Below are 14,503 nucleotides of genomic sequence, written 5' to 3'. Positions count from 1 at the left end.
GGTAAATAATTTAAAGATATATTATATATGTATGACTGTCAATGTGTACTTCTGTGTTATGAGAACAATAGTTTTTTGTTTGTTTGTTTTTCAGCACTCTATGTGATACCCCCTGTACTGCTTTTGATATGTATCCTCGTTCTTGTTTATAAGTACAGACGTTCCAGGATTGAAGGTATCTTTTATATTCATATGCACAGAGAGACCCTTACACTCAAATGTGCATGCAAATACAGCATAACCATATTTAATGCTGTGTGTTTTCAGAAGCTGTTCTCTCCCTGCGGAGAAATGCATCTAGGAAAAAGAGTTCAAAGAAGGTGATTGGTGCAGCACAAAGTGAAGTAAGAAAACTAAAGTGTAAAGTCTTAATAGAGAAGTATGTTTGTCTCACACTCAATTATGAATATTTAGGATTAAAAAAATAACTGATTTTTTACTGTTTGTTAGGTTTAATATGCAAGATTAGTTTGGAATGTGGGACAACTGGAATTTAATTGGATCTCCCATTTGGATTTGTTATGTCTACATTCATTTACAGATGAGGACACAATTATTAGCCCCACCCTATGAAAATGAATGTTTTTGTAAAATATTTTCACAGGTGTTTTTTTTTTGTTTTTTTTAAACAGAACAAGTGATTTTCAACACAGCATTTCTAAACAAACTAATTTGCACACTTTCACAGAAACATTTGGGGGAAATAATACCAGAATCAATGCAGTGTTTCTGATGTTTATAAGACAACTATAGTGGCAGCCTAACAGAAACTTTCCTGACTTCAGCCAATGTGACCATTGAATTGCTTCTCTGTTCATTATTTATTGTCCCTCTAGTGTCCACTGGGTGGCGACATTTTTCCACACAAGACAGCACCTGTGACTATCACAGTCAGTATAATAAGCCCTATTAAAACTGACCTTTTTCATTCAGCCACAGCACTGCTGCTATGCAAGGATGTGGTTAAAACTTTGGGTTATGTTCCAGTTTACAAACAGTTCAAAAACTTCAGCAAATCTGTTTAAACTTGAGAAAAATACTTTTAGATGTAGAAAGTTATTACAGGATTTTAAAATGTCAAGAACTGGAGTGAAATCAGTAAATTCAATGAAAGTGACACATTATGGAACAAGCCTGGGAGAGGTAGGAAAGAAACAATCTCAAGGACAGACGTGTACATAGGGCTGGGTATCGTCACTGATTTCTAGAATCGATTCGATTCCAATTCCTAAGGTCCTTATTTGATTTGATCCAAGATTCGATTTGAACCACGACTCGATTCGATGGGAAATTTTGCCTCAGACAGTCAGACATATACATATACAATATACAATATACAATAGACATATACAAATTTTATTTTTATAAAATTGACACTTGTGAAACTTTATCAAAGGTGTAAGCATCACAGCAGATGCCTTTGTGTCAAAGTAACTGTGGATAAAACACAGAAAACCTTGAAGGAGATTTTCCTGGCCTGGCTTTTTATAGCAGATAACCTTAAAAATATTCTGCAGTAGAACAAAAACTGAAGAAAACCATGACTCAACATATGAACATTACCTGATGCTGCTGAAGTGAAGCAGAGCAAAGTTACAGAGGCTCTATTAGAGACACAATTTTGCATAATTTGAAAAAGTTTACATTTCTTCAGTATTGAACACCAGAAATAAGGTTTTTTTGTCAGAAGTCATTTAAGTTAAAAATTAATTAATTAATTAAAAAAACAGTGGCCGAGAGCACATTACGGTAGACTGGTGGGTAATAAGCAAGCACATAATGCAAAAAAAAAAAAGATTTGAGATGGGAAACTTTTCTTGAAGTACACTGAGAGAGAGAGAGAGAGAGAGAGAGAGAGAGAGAGAGAGAGAGAGAGAGAGAGAGAGAGAGAGAGAGAGCTGTGCATGAAGTGTGATTTTTATCGTGGTGGAGACAAAGTAAGAGGGAATTCATGACGTTCATGTGAAGCAAAAATCTGAAGCCAGTTTGCATCTTGTTTTGCTCCTGGTTCCGTCAATTTTGGTTGGAGAGAGACAAAAACCTGCAGCTTCAGAATGTAGCACAAAAAAAGACATAAACACAAAGCACAGACCCGACGCATCAGAATCAGTGAGCTGTCGGCTTTCAGCCCCGGCAGCATGTACGTGCCATCGGGTGAGAAAGTCGACATCTCACTGATTCTGATGCGTCGGCGGGTCCTTAACGTCTTTGTGCAGAATCTGTGTACCTGCTCTCATTTACTGTTTTAGCTGTTTGGTGGTTGTCGAAATTTTTCTGAGGTTCAACCTGAGATTCTGGCGTTTCGGGCAAAATAAATTTATACTTAAAAATCGATTCAGGATTTTAATGAATCAATATCGCGTTATTCAAGCTAGAATCGACTTTAATTGGAAAAATTATAATCAAAACCCACCCCTACGTCCACACTACAACTTGACTCACTGTTAAGGTGTACAACCATAAGGAAATACTTCTACTGGCTTTAGTGTAATTGTAGAACATTTCTAAATGTGTCCACAACTCAATTCTCTGCAACACGTGTCATTCATTTGTTCTGTTTAATGTGTCTTGATTCTTTTTTAGATTTATAAAAATCAAGGTGTGGTGACCTCCAATGACCAAAGCACCAGTAACGTCTATGAAGAAGTAGATGTAGAAGTACACTACGAAAACTTGACCGCAAGTGAATAAATCTACTGCAATGAAAATTTCCATAAACCCAACAGAAGATACAGTTCAGTCCATAAATATTTGGACAGATACAACTATTTTCTCATTTTGGTTCTTCAAATGAAACAACTCAGATGCAGCTGAAGGGACTCAAAAGTAATTGGACAAATTAAATAGGTGAAAATAAAATGTTAATTTCTAATACATGATTGAAACCCTTTGCTGGCAATTACACCCCCAAGTCTTGAACACATGGACATCACCAGGTGCTGGGTTTCCTTCTTTTAGTCTTTAACAAATAAAATGCACGCCCACTTGGGTTAACATCAGGTCACCCACTTGGCCATTCAAAAATATTCCACATCTTTGGTTTAATAAACTCCTGGGTTGCTTTGTCTGTATGTTTTGGGTCATTGTCCATCTGTACAAGTCCATCTGCCCAATCAATTTGAAGAGTGCTGTCACTTGGTTGGCTGTTGTAAACGGGTTTCTCTTCACCATGAAATGATTCTGCGATCATCTACCAAAGTTGTCTTCCATGGACATCCAGGTCTTTTTGCATTACTGAGTTTACCAGTGCTTTCTTTCTTTCTCAGGATGTACCAAACTAGATTTTATCACTCCAAATATTGAAGCAATTTCTCAGATGGGTTTTTCTGTTTTCTCAGCTTAAGGATGGCTTTTTTCACCTGCATGGAGAACTCCTTTGGATGCATGTTGTTTGTTCACAGCAAAATATTCCAAATGCAAGCATGACACATCAAATCAACTCCAGGCCCTTTATCTGCTTAATTAATAATGACATAATACAGGAAGTGCCCACACCTGCCCATGAAACAGCCTTTGAGTTGTCCAGTTACTTCTGGTCCCTTTATAAAGCGGTTGGCACATGTTAAGAAGCTGAAACTCCAAAACTCTTTATTCAATTTGACTGTGGATACCCTCAAATGAAAGCTGAGAGTCTACGCATTATGTCCATGTCCACTGTATAACTATAATTAGAATATGTTCTGGCAAAGAGGTATAAAAACAATTATAAATGGACCTAACTGGAAGTAGCACTTGCATCTGTAGTTACTAGCTTTGATTTTAATTGCTTAGTGTTCATAAAAATATCTGCTGTTTTTTTAATGTGAAAATCTAATAATGCAAGATTTCACATGATTTTTAAGTGAACAAATACAAAAGTGGAACACAATCAAATGTGTTTACATACAGTAATAAAACATTACATTTATTCAATTTTATATATTCGTTTTTGTTTGGTTTATTGTTTTGAACTATTTAAAGAAGTCCCCACTTTGCTGAAAATGTCAGTTTTAGACATTTGGAGTCAAAAATACAGCAGTGAAAGGTAAAATGTTCATGATACACAGAAACATCTACAAAACTTTCAACTTGAACATTTGACAAAACTTTCATATTGTATAAATTATCTTCCTTTACGTGCAATATTACTGGTTAGTGTTTCACAGTGAGCCCCCTGCTGGTGATGTATTTGTTTAACACTGATTATTAGAGTAGGAATAGAAGATTACCTACGATATGCATATATCCTAATGACCTGTTAGTCACAGGTTGTTAACAAATGAGTGCTTGTTTGCATAACTAGTCCCTTTGTCTATCTGCTTTCTAAACACCAAGATGGCAAAAAAAAACTCCGTGTTATTGGGCTGTTTACTAATTTGTACCACTGTGTCTTTTTCATGTTAACATCAGTCCTACATAAGAAAATCCTGGTAATGACACAATGCACCTGTTCTGTTTGAGCAATGATGCTGAACTGTTTATTAATTAATATAAAGCTCTCCAGGCTTTTGGCTGTCTTATTTTGTTGTTCTGTAAAATAAGCTTCTCTGTGTAAGCTTATTGGCTCAATTAGCTCTTTCAAAACTTTTTGATATACCACATTTTTCAAATCTACTAAATGCATTTTATTTGCAAGCAGCTTAGTGTATGTTTAATAAAAATTGCAGTATATTATATAAAATTGCCTCATGATTTCTCAGGATAAGAGTCTGAGAAAATGTATTATCTGCGTTTGTTATTAATTAAAAATGTACAAAAACAACTAGCGTACTGTAAAGAAATGTGTAACATAAAAATAAAAAAGCAGCAGGTTCCTGCTTCCTTCCTTGTCATCATCAAGGGAACAGATTTTGAGGTGGATGAGTACTACAGACACCCAAGATAATAACGATGAAGGTGTTTTTAAAAAGGGCCAGAGCTGCCTTTGCCTATATCTAATGACAATTATCATTGTTACGGCCTTTGCAGGTTATCCTGTGAAACTGACCTTGTGTGGGTTTGTCCTGCTGTCTTCCTGCCTTAGTTGCCACCCTTTTGTACAGCTGACTCTAATCAGCAATTAGGAGTACTTAAGGCCAGGGAAAGGTGTGCTCTAATGCCAGAGAGCCTTGTTGGTTTTGTAGCTAGTGAGCTGTGAATGCATATGTGGTGAAGGTGACAGCTGAAACTAACAGCTGACAGTAAATATGGCCGAAAGCACAGCACCCAACCGAGTAAGGCGAGGAAACAACTTACCTGGCAGAAAATATAAGTTCTGGGAATAGCACAAACCTGTGTAACTATACTAAGCAATAAGTATCGAAAGAGAGCAGTGGCAGCAAAAACACGCCAGCGTTCAGTCCCTCAAAAGACCTGCTCCCTTAACTATGATCTCCAATCTATGGATGTTGGGAAATACTGGTGTCCAGTGACCAGAACATTTGATGATATGTAGACTGAAGTCGAGCTGAAAGTAGTACAAAGTAAATGTTTTTTAAGGTTTCATGAAATCTGAGTTGACAGCAATCGCTTCAATGTGTCAGGTCAGAACACTTATAAATGTTCAGATGAGAGTGGCAGACTCCAAGAATTAGGTTGTTATATGTGTGTGTGTGTTTTCTGTAGACAATGCAAAGCAAACAAATATCAGAAACCGAATTACATTGCATTACCTTAATTACATAGTTAAAGGCAAGGACTTCAGTTTGCATGTCTATAAACAGTGGTACAAGATTATCTGCTTTTTCTGCTGCAGAATCAAGTAGCTGTTTAACTCTAATTCTGAGCTAATTAATAATGGAATAACTGGTCCGTTAGTCTTTATTAGAAGTATCTGTGCAAGCCCCAAAATGAAGATGATTTTTTTTAACTTGTCATCATAAGACTATAAATTCTCCCCATTTTGAATTAGGTTCAAGCTTTGGGACTGACACAAAATCAGGGGATTAATGATGCTTTTATATTAATGAATGCTTAATGTTAACAGGATGAAACACAAAACCTCCGAGTTGGTTTTCTACAATGCAAGCTTTATAAGTAAAATTTCCTAAATCTCTTAACTCTTGTATTGGCAGTGCTGTTCTTAACACTTCTAACTTCTGAATACTTCTTTCACCACTAGATGGCCTATGTCAGCTATTTTACAAATTACTAAAATACACTTAGAGGAAGAGACATCGAAGAAAGCGCCATCCCCTCTGTACTTATAGTTCAGCTCTGCACGTCCCTTCTCATTGCTGTAAAAGACCACAGTGTCTGCATAACATTTTCAAATCTTAAATTTCAATCAGCCAAAGCAAAGATGTGGAGCCTCCAAAACCTGCTTTTCATCATCTGCAGTAAGTATTTTAAAAGAATAAATAAATAAACATATAAAGGTCAAAGGCAGATGTAGATTAAACAGTAGATTTATCTGTTTTACTGTTAAGGAGCAGTATGCAGGACCAGTTATGAAAAGTTAGATGGCTGTCCTGGTCATCTGATTTTTTTTTTTTTACAGCTCTAACGTTGCTTCAAATAAAACATAATATTTTCAAAATGTCTTTACAGTGACTCTGAGATGTGTGACCTGTGAAGCAGGGGTGATCCATGTGACTGGATATGTGGGGAGAGAGGTTAACATTTCCTGCTCTTATGATGAGGGTTATGAATCTTATGAAAAGTACCTGTGTAATAATGACTGTGGTAGTGGCGATGTTCTTATTACAACATCAAACTCCTCGAAAAATAAATACAGGATCCATGATGACAAAACATCACGAATCTTCACAACGACCATCTCTGATCTTCATTCTGTGGATGCTGGGAAATACTGGTGTGGAGTGACCATATTTGGAATAGATATTTACACTGAAATCGAGCTGAAATTAGTACCAGGTAAATAAAGACATGGACAGGATGAATTGTACATTTAAAGTGATTAAAAATTATATAAAGAAAGTTAAACGTACTGCCATTACCAGCTATATCTGCTGTAAAATCAACATACTGTTAAACTGTAGCTTAACTCAATACTCATTGGTTCAGTTTAGTACAATCAATCTTAAGCTCCTATGCTGACATCTCAGTGCTTAAGCCCGATGGATAAACATGTACAGACCAGTAACAAAAAGACATAAAACACTCCCGAGTAGATAAAATAATAAATGCAAACAGTAAACGCTCATATAAGCACTGCATGGTGGAAAAAAGTCACAACTTTATAAATGTATGTGAAACAAGCAAAAGACATTAAATCAGTGACTAATGAGGAGATAAAATAATAAATGCAAACAGTAAATATATTTAAACCCTCATATAAGCATGTATGTGAAGCAAGTGAAAGACTTTAAAACAATGAGTTGAATATAAAACTCTTGTTCTTTATATATAACCATTTTTTGGCTGTAACGCTTCTGGTGTTGTTTACCTTCTTGACAGACAGCTGCTGTGACACTGTGACCAAAGTTCATAAGCTCCAACAAGCTGAATATCTGGTGATTCTAAAATACCTTTTCTCTTTCAATCTGACAGAGTGGTGCTGTGTCAAATCAACTACAATAAATGGTACTGCAGGATATCCACTAACTTTGCAGTGTCCTTATCCTCGACAATATCGGCATAACAGCAAGTTCCTCTGTAAGGGAGACCACCGCAACAATTGCACAAAGATGGCGGTGAGTCAAAGGAGGTTCACACTGCAAGATAATGCTACTTCCAGTTCTTTCATGATGAAGATCACAGCACTGGAAGCAGATGATGCTGGGACATACTGGTGTGGGACAGACTCACAGTGGGGAGTTGGAAACTACACCAAGATTGAGCTGTCAGGTATGCTATGAACAATTTTGTATATATAATGCAACTAATAGATGTGTAAGCTGTGTGCTTGTTTGGGCTCAGTTCAGCTGTCTGAGGTGTGAACAAATGAAAAAAGAAAACTGTCTGCATGAAGCTCACAGTGAGCACAACAAATAGCACCACCGAAATAGAACTACTGACAACCTCACCTACTCGTTACTTATCAGATGAACATTTATCTGAAATCTGTTTTGGGGTCTGTTTTGTTTTGCTGTATGTAAGAATTTGTTAAGTTATACAAGCTTATGTGCTATGTGCTCACATGTATTAACTACAAATATAAAATAGGAATCAAGCAAACCTTGAAAGTGTAACTATCACCTGAGTATTAATACTGTGAAAACTGATACCATGGAATATATAACAATAACTTCATTTATGTAGCACTTTTAAAAACACAGAGTTAAAAAATGTTTCGTCAGGCTGAAGATAGGGTGGATTGAAGATTGAGTCAGCCAAGCTGACTGACTGGGGACGTCTGTTTCACAGCTTGTGCGCTACAACCTCAAAAGCACAATCACCTTTGGTTTTAAAAACAGATTGACAAACATGACCAATTTAATGTCTATGAAACTCCATGAAAAACAGTAACAGAAATAAGCACTGGTTTCTTGGTTGATTTATCTGTTTCCTGGTAATTCAATGGAGAAAACGTGAAAAAGTGTTTTGGTACAAACATTTGGTCAAATGACCCAGTGTTTTTGACTTTTTTGACTATAATCTGTCTCTGAAATATAGTTGCTGAGAGCACTAAGAGTTTTTTTTTCTCTTACAGTCTTTCTGCAGCACACCAGCACTGTAACTCCAGGCACCACAGTGGGAACAAGAATCCCAGGTAAAACTTTTTTTTTTTTTTTTTTTTTTTATTCTTCTTTTGTGCGTATGAAAACAAAGGCACTGCGCATGCGCGTTTTTACAGTGTTTTGAAAGTTCTTGGACAGCTGTGAGGAACACTCTCAGGGATCAGCCAGCTCGACCAGTAATTCTACCTTGTTGAAATCGTGCCAGCAGGGTTGATTAAACTGGATTCACCTGCAAATGCTGGTCCACTGACTCCATTTGTTTGTTTTAAGAAATGCATAATCCAAAATGAAAACAATGCAAATGTTTGCATAGATGTATTTAAATGAATGTCTACATTAGACCAATGAGTCAGAAGTCAATACTTTAGCAGTGAGAGATACCATAGAACTTTATTAAGGACTAAAAAGGTTCTCTCTTTTGTTATATTAACCCATCTTTAATACTGTAGCGTGACACCATAAGGGAGGATAAGTTTTTTCCAGGTATTCAGAGGGCCCGGTGGCGCCAGTGTCCGGCAGCCTCGCCTCTGTCAGTGCGCCCCAGGGTGGCTGTGGCTACAATGTAGCTTGCTATCACCAGTGTGTGAATGTGTGTGTGAATGGGTGAATGACTGGATGTGTAAAGCGCTTTGGGGTCCTTAGGGACTAGTAAAGCGCTATACAAATACAGGCCATTTACCATTTTATTTGCTGTTTGATTACCTTCTAAGAAAAAAATCTCCAAAGGGTCCAGAGACAGGGTATCACAAAGCACAGCAACTGAAACTGTCAAATGTTACAGGATTAAACCTCATCTAACTCTAAGCTATAGAACATTTCTCATGAAACATCTCCAACTGTAAAGTTTTACAGTCACTGTAGATCAGAAGTGTCAAACATAAAGCCCAGCGAGGACTCCACTACAGCCCGCTGGATGGGTTCGGCTATGTGAAGGGAGGACATGAATTTCTGCCTTTTAAACATGTTTTAATAAGATTTGCAGCTTATCTGTTATTTAATTATCTGCTATAGAAATTCATCTTTTGCCCTGAGAAATTAAATTCTGTTTATTTGTTATTAATGTCATGATGCGTGCTGTGTGGCAGGCAGGAGCTTAGACCCAAATGCAGGACTTGCAGAACACAGAGGGATGAACAAAAAACGGCAGCTTTATTGCTGGAAAAACTTTTCATCAAAAGCAAACTTCAAAAAACAACCCAAAATCTCAACACGACAACCAGAAACTATGAGACGAGAGAGAGAAACAAAACAGACTGAGAGCTAGACTAAGCCTCAGGACCACGGGAGGACGAAACACAGCACGAAGAAGTATGCTACAGCACAGGGTATGGAAAACACAGGATTAAATACGCACTGGCGTAATCAGGGAAAGGGAGACAGGATAGATACACAGCTTAACGAGAAATCAGACTTAACGAGAAAAGGGAAGCAAAACTAGACACACTGACATGAGACACAGACGTTCAAAGTAACACAGGAAACATGGCAGACACAGACTAGACACTGAACTAAACCTACACTAACACGAGGTGTCATGGTCCTGGGTCGATTTGTTCTCTATTTATTCTATGGTTCCTAGTGTCATATACTGGGTTGCCTGTGTCGAGCGGGTGGGCGTTGCGGCTTTACGCCACCATGACATGCTTTGCGGCAGTGCTGTCTATGTGCAGTTCTTCTCTTAGCTGCCACACCTGTTGTTGTGCTGTTATAACCCATGCTGGATACACGTTCAATAAAGCAGCATCATAAGAAAGCTACCGAGTGGTCATTCTACACCTAGGTTGTTCAGTTTATTAGAATTCCCCTCATGTCTTTACCCCGTGTCCCCCTCCACGTATCTGAGTTCCCATGCCTCATTTCTCCTCCTTGTGTTTTATTCCATGTTTTCCCCAGCCCGTTATGTCTGTGGTTTCTCTCCGTGTTCTCTCCTCCCCTCCTGTCTGTCTGTGTACTTCCTAAACTTTTCATTTACATCACACAGTGTCTTGTTGTTTGGTCTTATCTGATGTTTTGATGAATGCAGTTTTAATTGTATAATCTGGCACTGGCATCTAAGTCTTTCAGGTTTTCAGTCCAAGCAAGGAAACACCATTTCAATATAATATTCTGACGACTTCTTCAGCTCCTGTTAAAGATGTGTTGGTCACTGACAGTTTTTACTCTAGTCTTGCATCCTAAAAATAAATTTAACACCTGTGCAGGAGTGAAACCCTGAAGACTCTGAGCCCTTCATGGTCCACTGTTTGAAGTTTGTATTTATGTGAAAATAATTTCAACTGTTTCTACAGGTAGATTTTGAAGGTTTACAAATATAGCACAGCAGGTGAAGTTAAACACATCGAGACAAAGTGTACAATGGAATAACTGTCATTCAACTGGTTGTACCAAAGTGTTGTAGCTGCCTGATTCTCAGGACATGGAGTCATAATAATATGCCAGCAATTCTTTTTTTTTTTTTTTTTTTTTTTTTGGCCTGTCCCGTTTGGCTCTTTTGCCATCAGAATTGTTGTCTAAAGGCAAAGAAAGATGCCCAACGGATTTACTTTACCAAACTGACCATCCCAGCCTTGCCGTAATGGTCCATTTGATTCACCTTTTATTGTTTATTTTATTTTCACTTACTGAATACGGGACAGACTTGACTGGGGGAAAGAAGGGGAGAAAGAAAGAGGGAAAGAGAAACAGCTGAGAAGAGGGACGGGGGAGAAGGGCAAAAGACAAAAACCAACAGAACGGGCAGAGAAAAAAAAATGCATATATCAATCACCTGGATCACCTGCTGAGAAAGAAAAAAGAAAGCAAGCAGAAGAGAACAAGAGTAATAGAATAAACAACATCACAATGATATATGGGAATATGACAGTAAATACTAAATGTTAAACATTATTGTGCAGCACATAAGATCAACAGAACACAGTGTGCTTTGAGGTAGGAGCCAAAAAGGGTGTAGTTTGTGGGTGTGATCACCCGTGTGTACACCTGTGAGCATGGACGCGCTTGTTTTTTGTTTTTTAAAAGGTTCCTTCATGTAATAATCTGCTAGAGGGTGTGGGGGGGCCACAGCCCCGTCCTCCAGGGCGTGAAGCAGGTGTGGAGGAGATCAAAACTCCAGACATCCAGAGGCCCCCAGAACACAAGAGACCAAGGAAGACCAACAGAGGGGCAGCTGCGCCACTGTCCCGGAAAGAGCTGAGGAGAGTCCCAGATGAGGGCTCACTCAGCAGCCGCGGAGCAGAAGCCAGGGGGAGTTGCAGTGACGCGCCCGTGAGCTCCGCCGGCAGCCAGCTGCGCCTGAGTGACCGAGCCCCAGGCCGAGAGGCCGGGGGCACCCCACCTCCGAAGTGGCCCGAGCGAGCCCCAGGCTCCAGGCCCCGATAAGCGGCCGCCAAGGAGTGAGCCGGTGTGTACCTGGACGCCCATCCCCGGACACAAAGAACCACCAACGCACCGATGTCTGAGGGGGTCCGCCACTGGCAGGGGAAGTGGTGGTAGGGGGAGATAGGCCTCCAAACCTTGGAGGGCCTGAGATGTCCCCAGAGAGGTGGCGCCTGACACCCAACCTGACATATAGACACAGACATACAGGCACACACAGATACAAACATCCATTCCCACCCTCATGCTCTCATATGCACTTACTCCACACTCAACCAACGTGGAGACAGACATAAAGAGACGTTGTACACATGATCACACTCCCCAAGCGTACTCTACAAACCGGGTCTAGGTGCCCCCGCCCCTGGAGGGGGGAACTGCACCCAGACCCAGGTGGTGTTTCCCTTTTCCCTGCGGTGGGGGGAGGCAGACCGCCCCGACTCCGCAGCAGCAGGAAGGCTCCACACTCCAGACCGCAGTCGGACGGCCAACTCCTCCTCCTAGTCCTAGCCCCCCTGCTCCAGCAGGTCGCAGAGAATGGGGGTGAAACTTTTACAGATACAGGAAACACGTGTGTGTTTGTTACTGTGTACTTCAGCTGATAGGTGTTGTGACAAGAAATACATTTTACACCATGAATTATGGTTAACATTTGGTTTTGGTCAAGCCAATATGTTAAAACATCTGTGGGTGTGTGCACCAGTAACCACAGTTAAGTTACACACATAACGTATAAACCAAAGATCATGAAACCATTACGTAAGTCCACAGGTCTGCTGTTAGGTCCATGAAAGATTGTTATTGAAACTGCAGTTTTACTGTGTTCTGTTTTGGTTTCTATTTTTCAGATGCAGCACTCTATGTGGTTTACACAGTACCCGTTGCGCTGCTGCTAATGTGTGTTCTAGTAATTGTCTATAAGTACAGATGTCTCAAAGGTATTGTTACATTCATATACAAACAGAGACCCTTAAACTCAGATGTGCATGAAAAACTAGCATAACCACATCTAATGCTGTGTATTTTCTGAAGCTGGGGACACCACGAGCAAACATACACCCAAGACAAAGAGCTCAAAGGAAGTGATGGGTGCAACAGGAAGCAGAGTAAGTCTTAGAGAAAGAATCTTAATAGAGTTGTGCGTCTATAACACACTCCACTATAAATAATTACAATAAAAGAAATGACTGATTTTACTCATAGTCCAAACAACCTTTAATATGTAAAATTTATTTGGCTGAAATGCCAGTGTATAGACATTTTTTTCAAAATGTTTCCAACAGCCCAGGTCTCTGCAACGTGTGTCGTTCATTGTTCTGCTTACTGTGTGCTGATTCTTTTTTAGATTTATGAAAATCAAGAAAGTGTCTTGACCTACAAAAAGCAACGCACCTGTAGCCACCATGAAGATCCAGGTAGAGATGAAGAGGTCTACGCAAACATGCCCACAACAGAAGAAATCCACTGTAATGAAAGTTTCCATAATAGAAAAACATGAATTGAGTTCACAACTGTGGTTCCATATATTTCATTTCATTAGTATTCCTTAGAGTGTTCATAAAACTTTCTACTCTTTTTAAAATAAAAATGTAGAATTCTCCAAATGTAAATTATCAACATGAGTGTGAACTAACTAAATAAGCAAAGTAAAATAAAATACAGTCTGGCGACACATAATAATACATTTAATAGTACATTGATTTCTATTCATCTTCATTTATTTTAACTAAATAAACTATAATCACCACAACTGCTTTTCCGATTACATCTGTACTTTCATTTACTTTTTTAAATAGATAGGTTGGGAAGCGTAACCAGAAGTTTGCCGGTTCAATCCCCGGGCTCTCTGTCCTGGTCGTTGTGTCCTTGGGCAAGACACTTTACCCTACCGCCTACTGGTGTTGACCAGAGGGGCCGATGGCGCGATATGGCTCGCTTCTGTCAGTCTGCCCCAGGGCAGCTGTGGCTACAACTGTAGCTTGCCTCCACCAGTGTGTGAATGTGAGAGTGAATGAATAGTGGCATTGTAAAGCCCTTTGGGTGCCTTGAAAAGCGCTATATAAATCCAATCCATTATTATTATTATTATTATTATTATTATTATTATGAGGACTGGGATCTGTTAAGGTCTATCACTATGTGTTGGCAGTTTGCAAGAGCAGCAGAGTGAAGGCAGCCAATGCCAAAGGAGTCAGTGAACTGAACTTTAGACTCCAGTTGAGTTGTCTGAGAGGAGAATTTGGAAGAAGCTCCTCGATCTCACAGACAGTCTATCCTATCCATGCATAGAAGAATCTGTGCAGGTCCCGAGGTGCAGATGATTTTTTCCCTACATGTTGGCATTGGCCTCTATAAATTCTCCCCATTTTGAATTCATGCTTTGGAACTGAAACAAAATCAGGAGATTAATGATGCTTTTATATTAAAGCATGCTTAAAGTCAACAGGATAAAAGACAAAACCTCTGAGGTTTACTTTTCTGCAGTGAAAGCTTGGACTTTCAAATCTGTAAGTACAATTTCCTAGATC

General features: G+C 39.2%; 2 protein-coding genes across 2 annotated transcripts in view; both read left to right on the top strand.

The window, feature by feature from the left end:
- The window catches only part of LOC113023833 (polymeric immunoglobulin receptor-like), a 10,928-nt gene extending 7,011 nt beyond the window's left edge, over positions 1–3,917 (top strand). The window contains exons 5-8 of the mRNA XM_080302748.1: position 1; positions 95–175; positions 268–344; positions 2,584–3,917. The exon at position 1 is cut by the window's left edge and continues 35 nt beyond it. Coding sequence (XP_080158874.1) covers position 1; positions 95–175; positions 268–344; positions 2,584–2,691 — 267 coding nt within the window. The 3' untranslated portion in view covers positions 2,692–3,917. The remainder of the gene's footprint in view (positions 2–94; positions 176–267; positions 345–2,583) is intronic.
- Positions 3,918–5,059: 1,142 nt separating this feature from the next.
- Positions 5,060–13,659, top strand: LOC113023832 (polymeric immunoglobulin receptor-like). The gene is made up of 7 exons (XM_080302737.1): positions 5,060–6,296; positions 6,508–6,834; positions 7,471–7,767; positions 8,573–8,632; positions 12,824–12,913; positions 13,008–13,081; positions 13,321–13,659. Exons 1-7 carry the CDS (start codon positions 6,260–6,262, stop codon positions 13,471–13,473), a joined length of 1,038 nt encoding a protein of 345 aa, XP_080158863.1. The 5' UTR covers positions 5,060–6,259; the 3' UTR covers positions 13,474–13,659.
- The last annotated feature ends 844 nt before the right edge of the window (positions 13,660–14,503 follow it).

Source organism: Astatotilapia calliptera, chromosome 6 (genome assembly GCF_964374335.1).
Source record: "Astatotilapia calliptera chromosome 6, fAstCal68.1, whole genome shotgun sequence".
Taxonomy (NCBI): domain Eukaryota; kingdom Metazoa; phylum Chordata; class Actinopteri; order Cichliformes; family Cichlidae; genus Astatotilapia; species Astatotilapia calliptera.
Note: the sequence above shows the minus strand (reverse complement) of the source record. Positions and strands in the feature narration are given on the sequence as shown.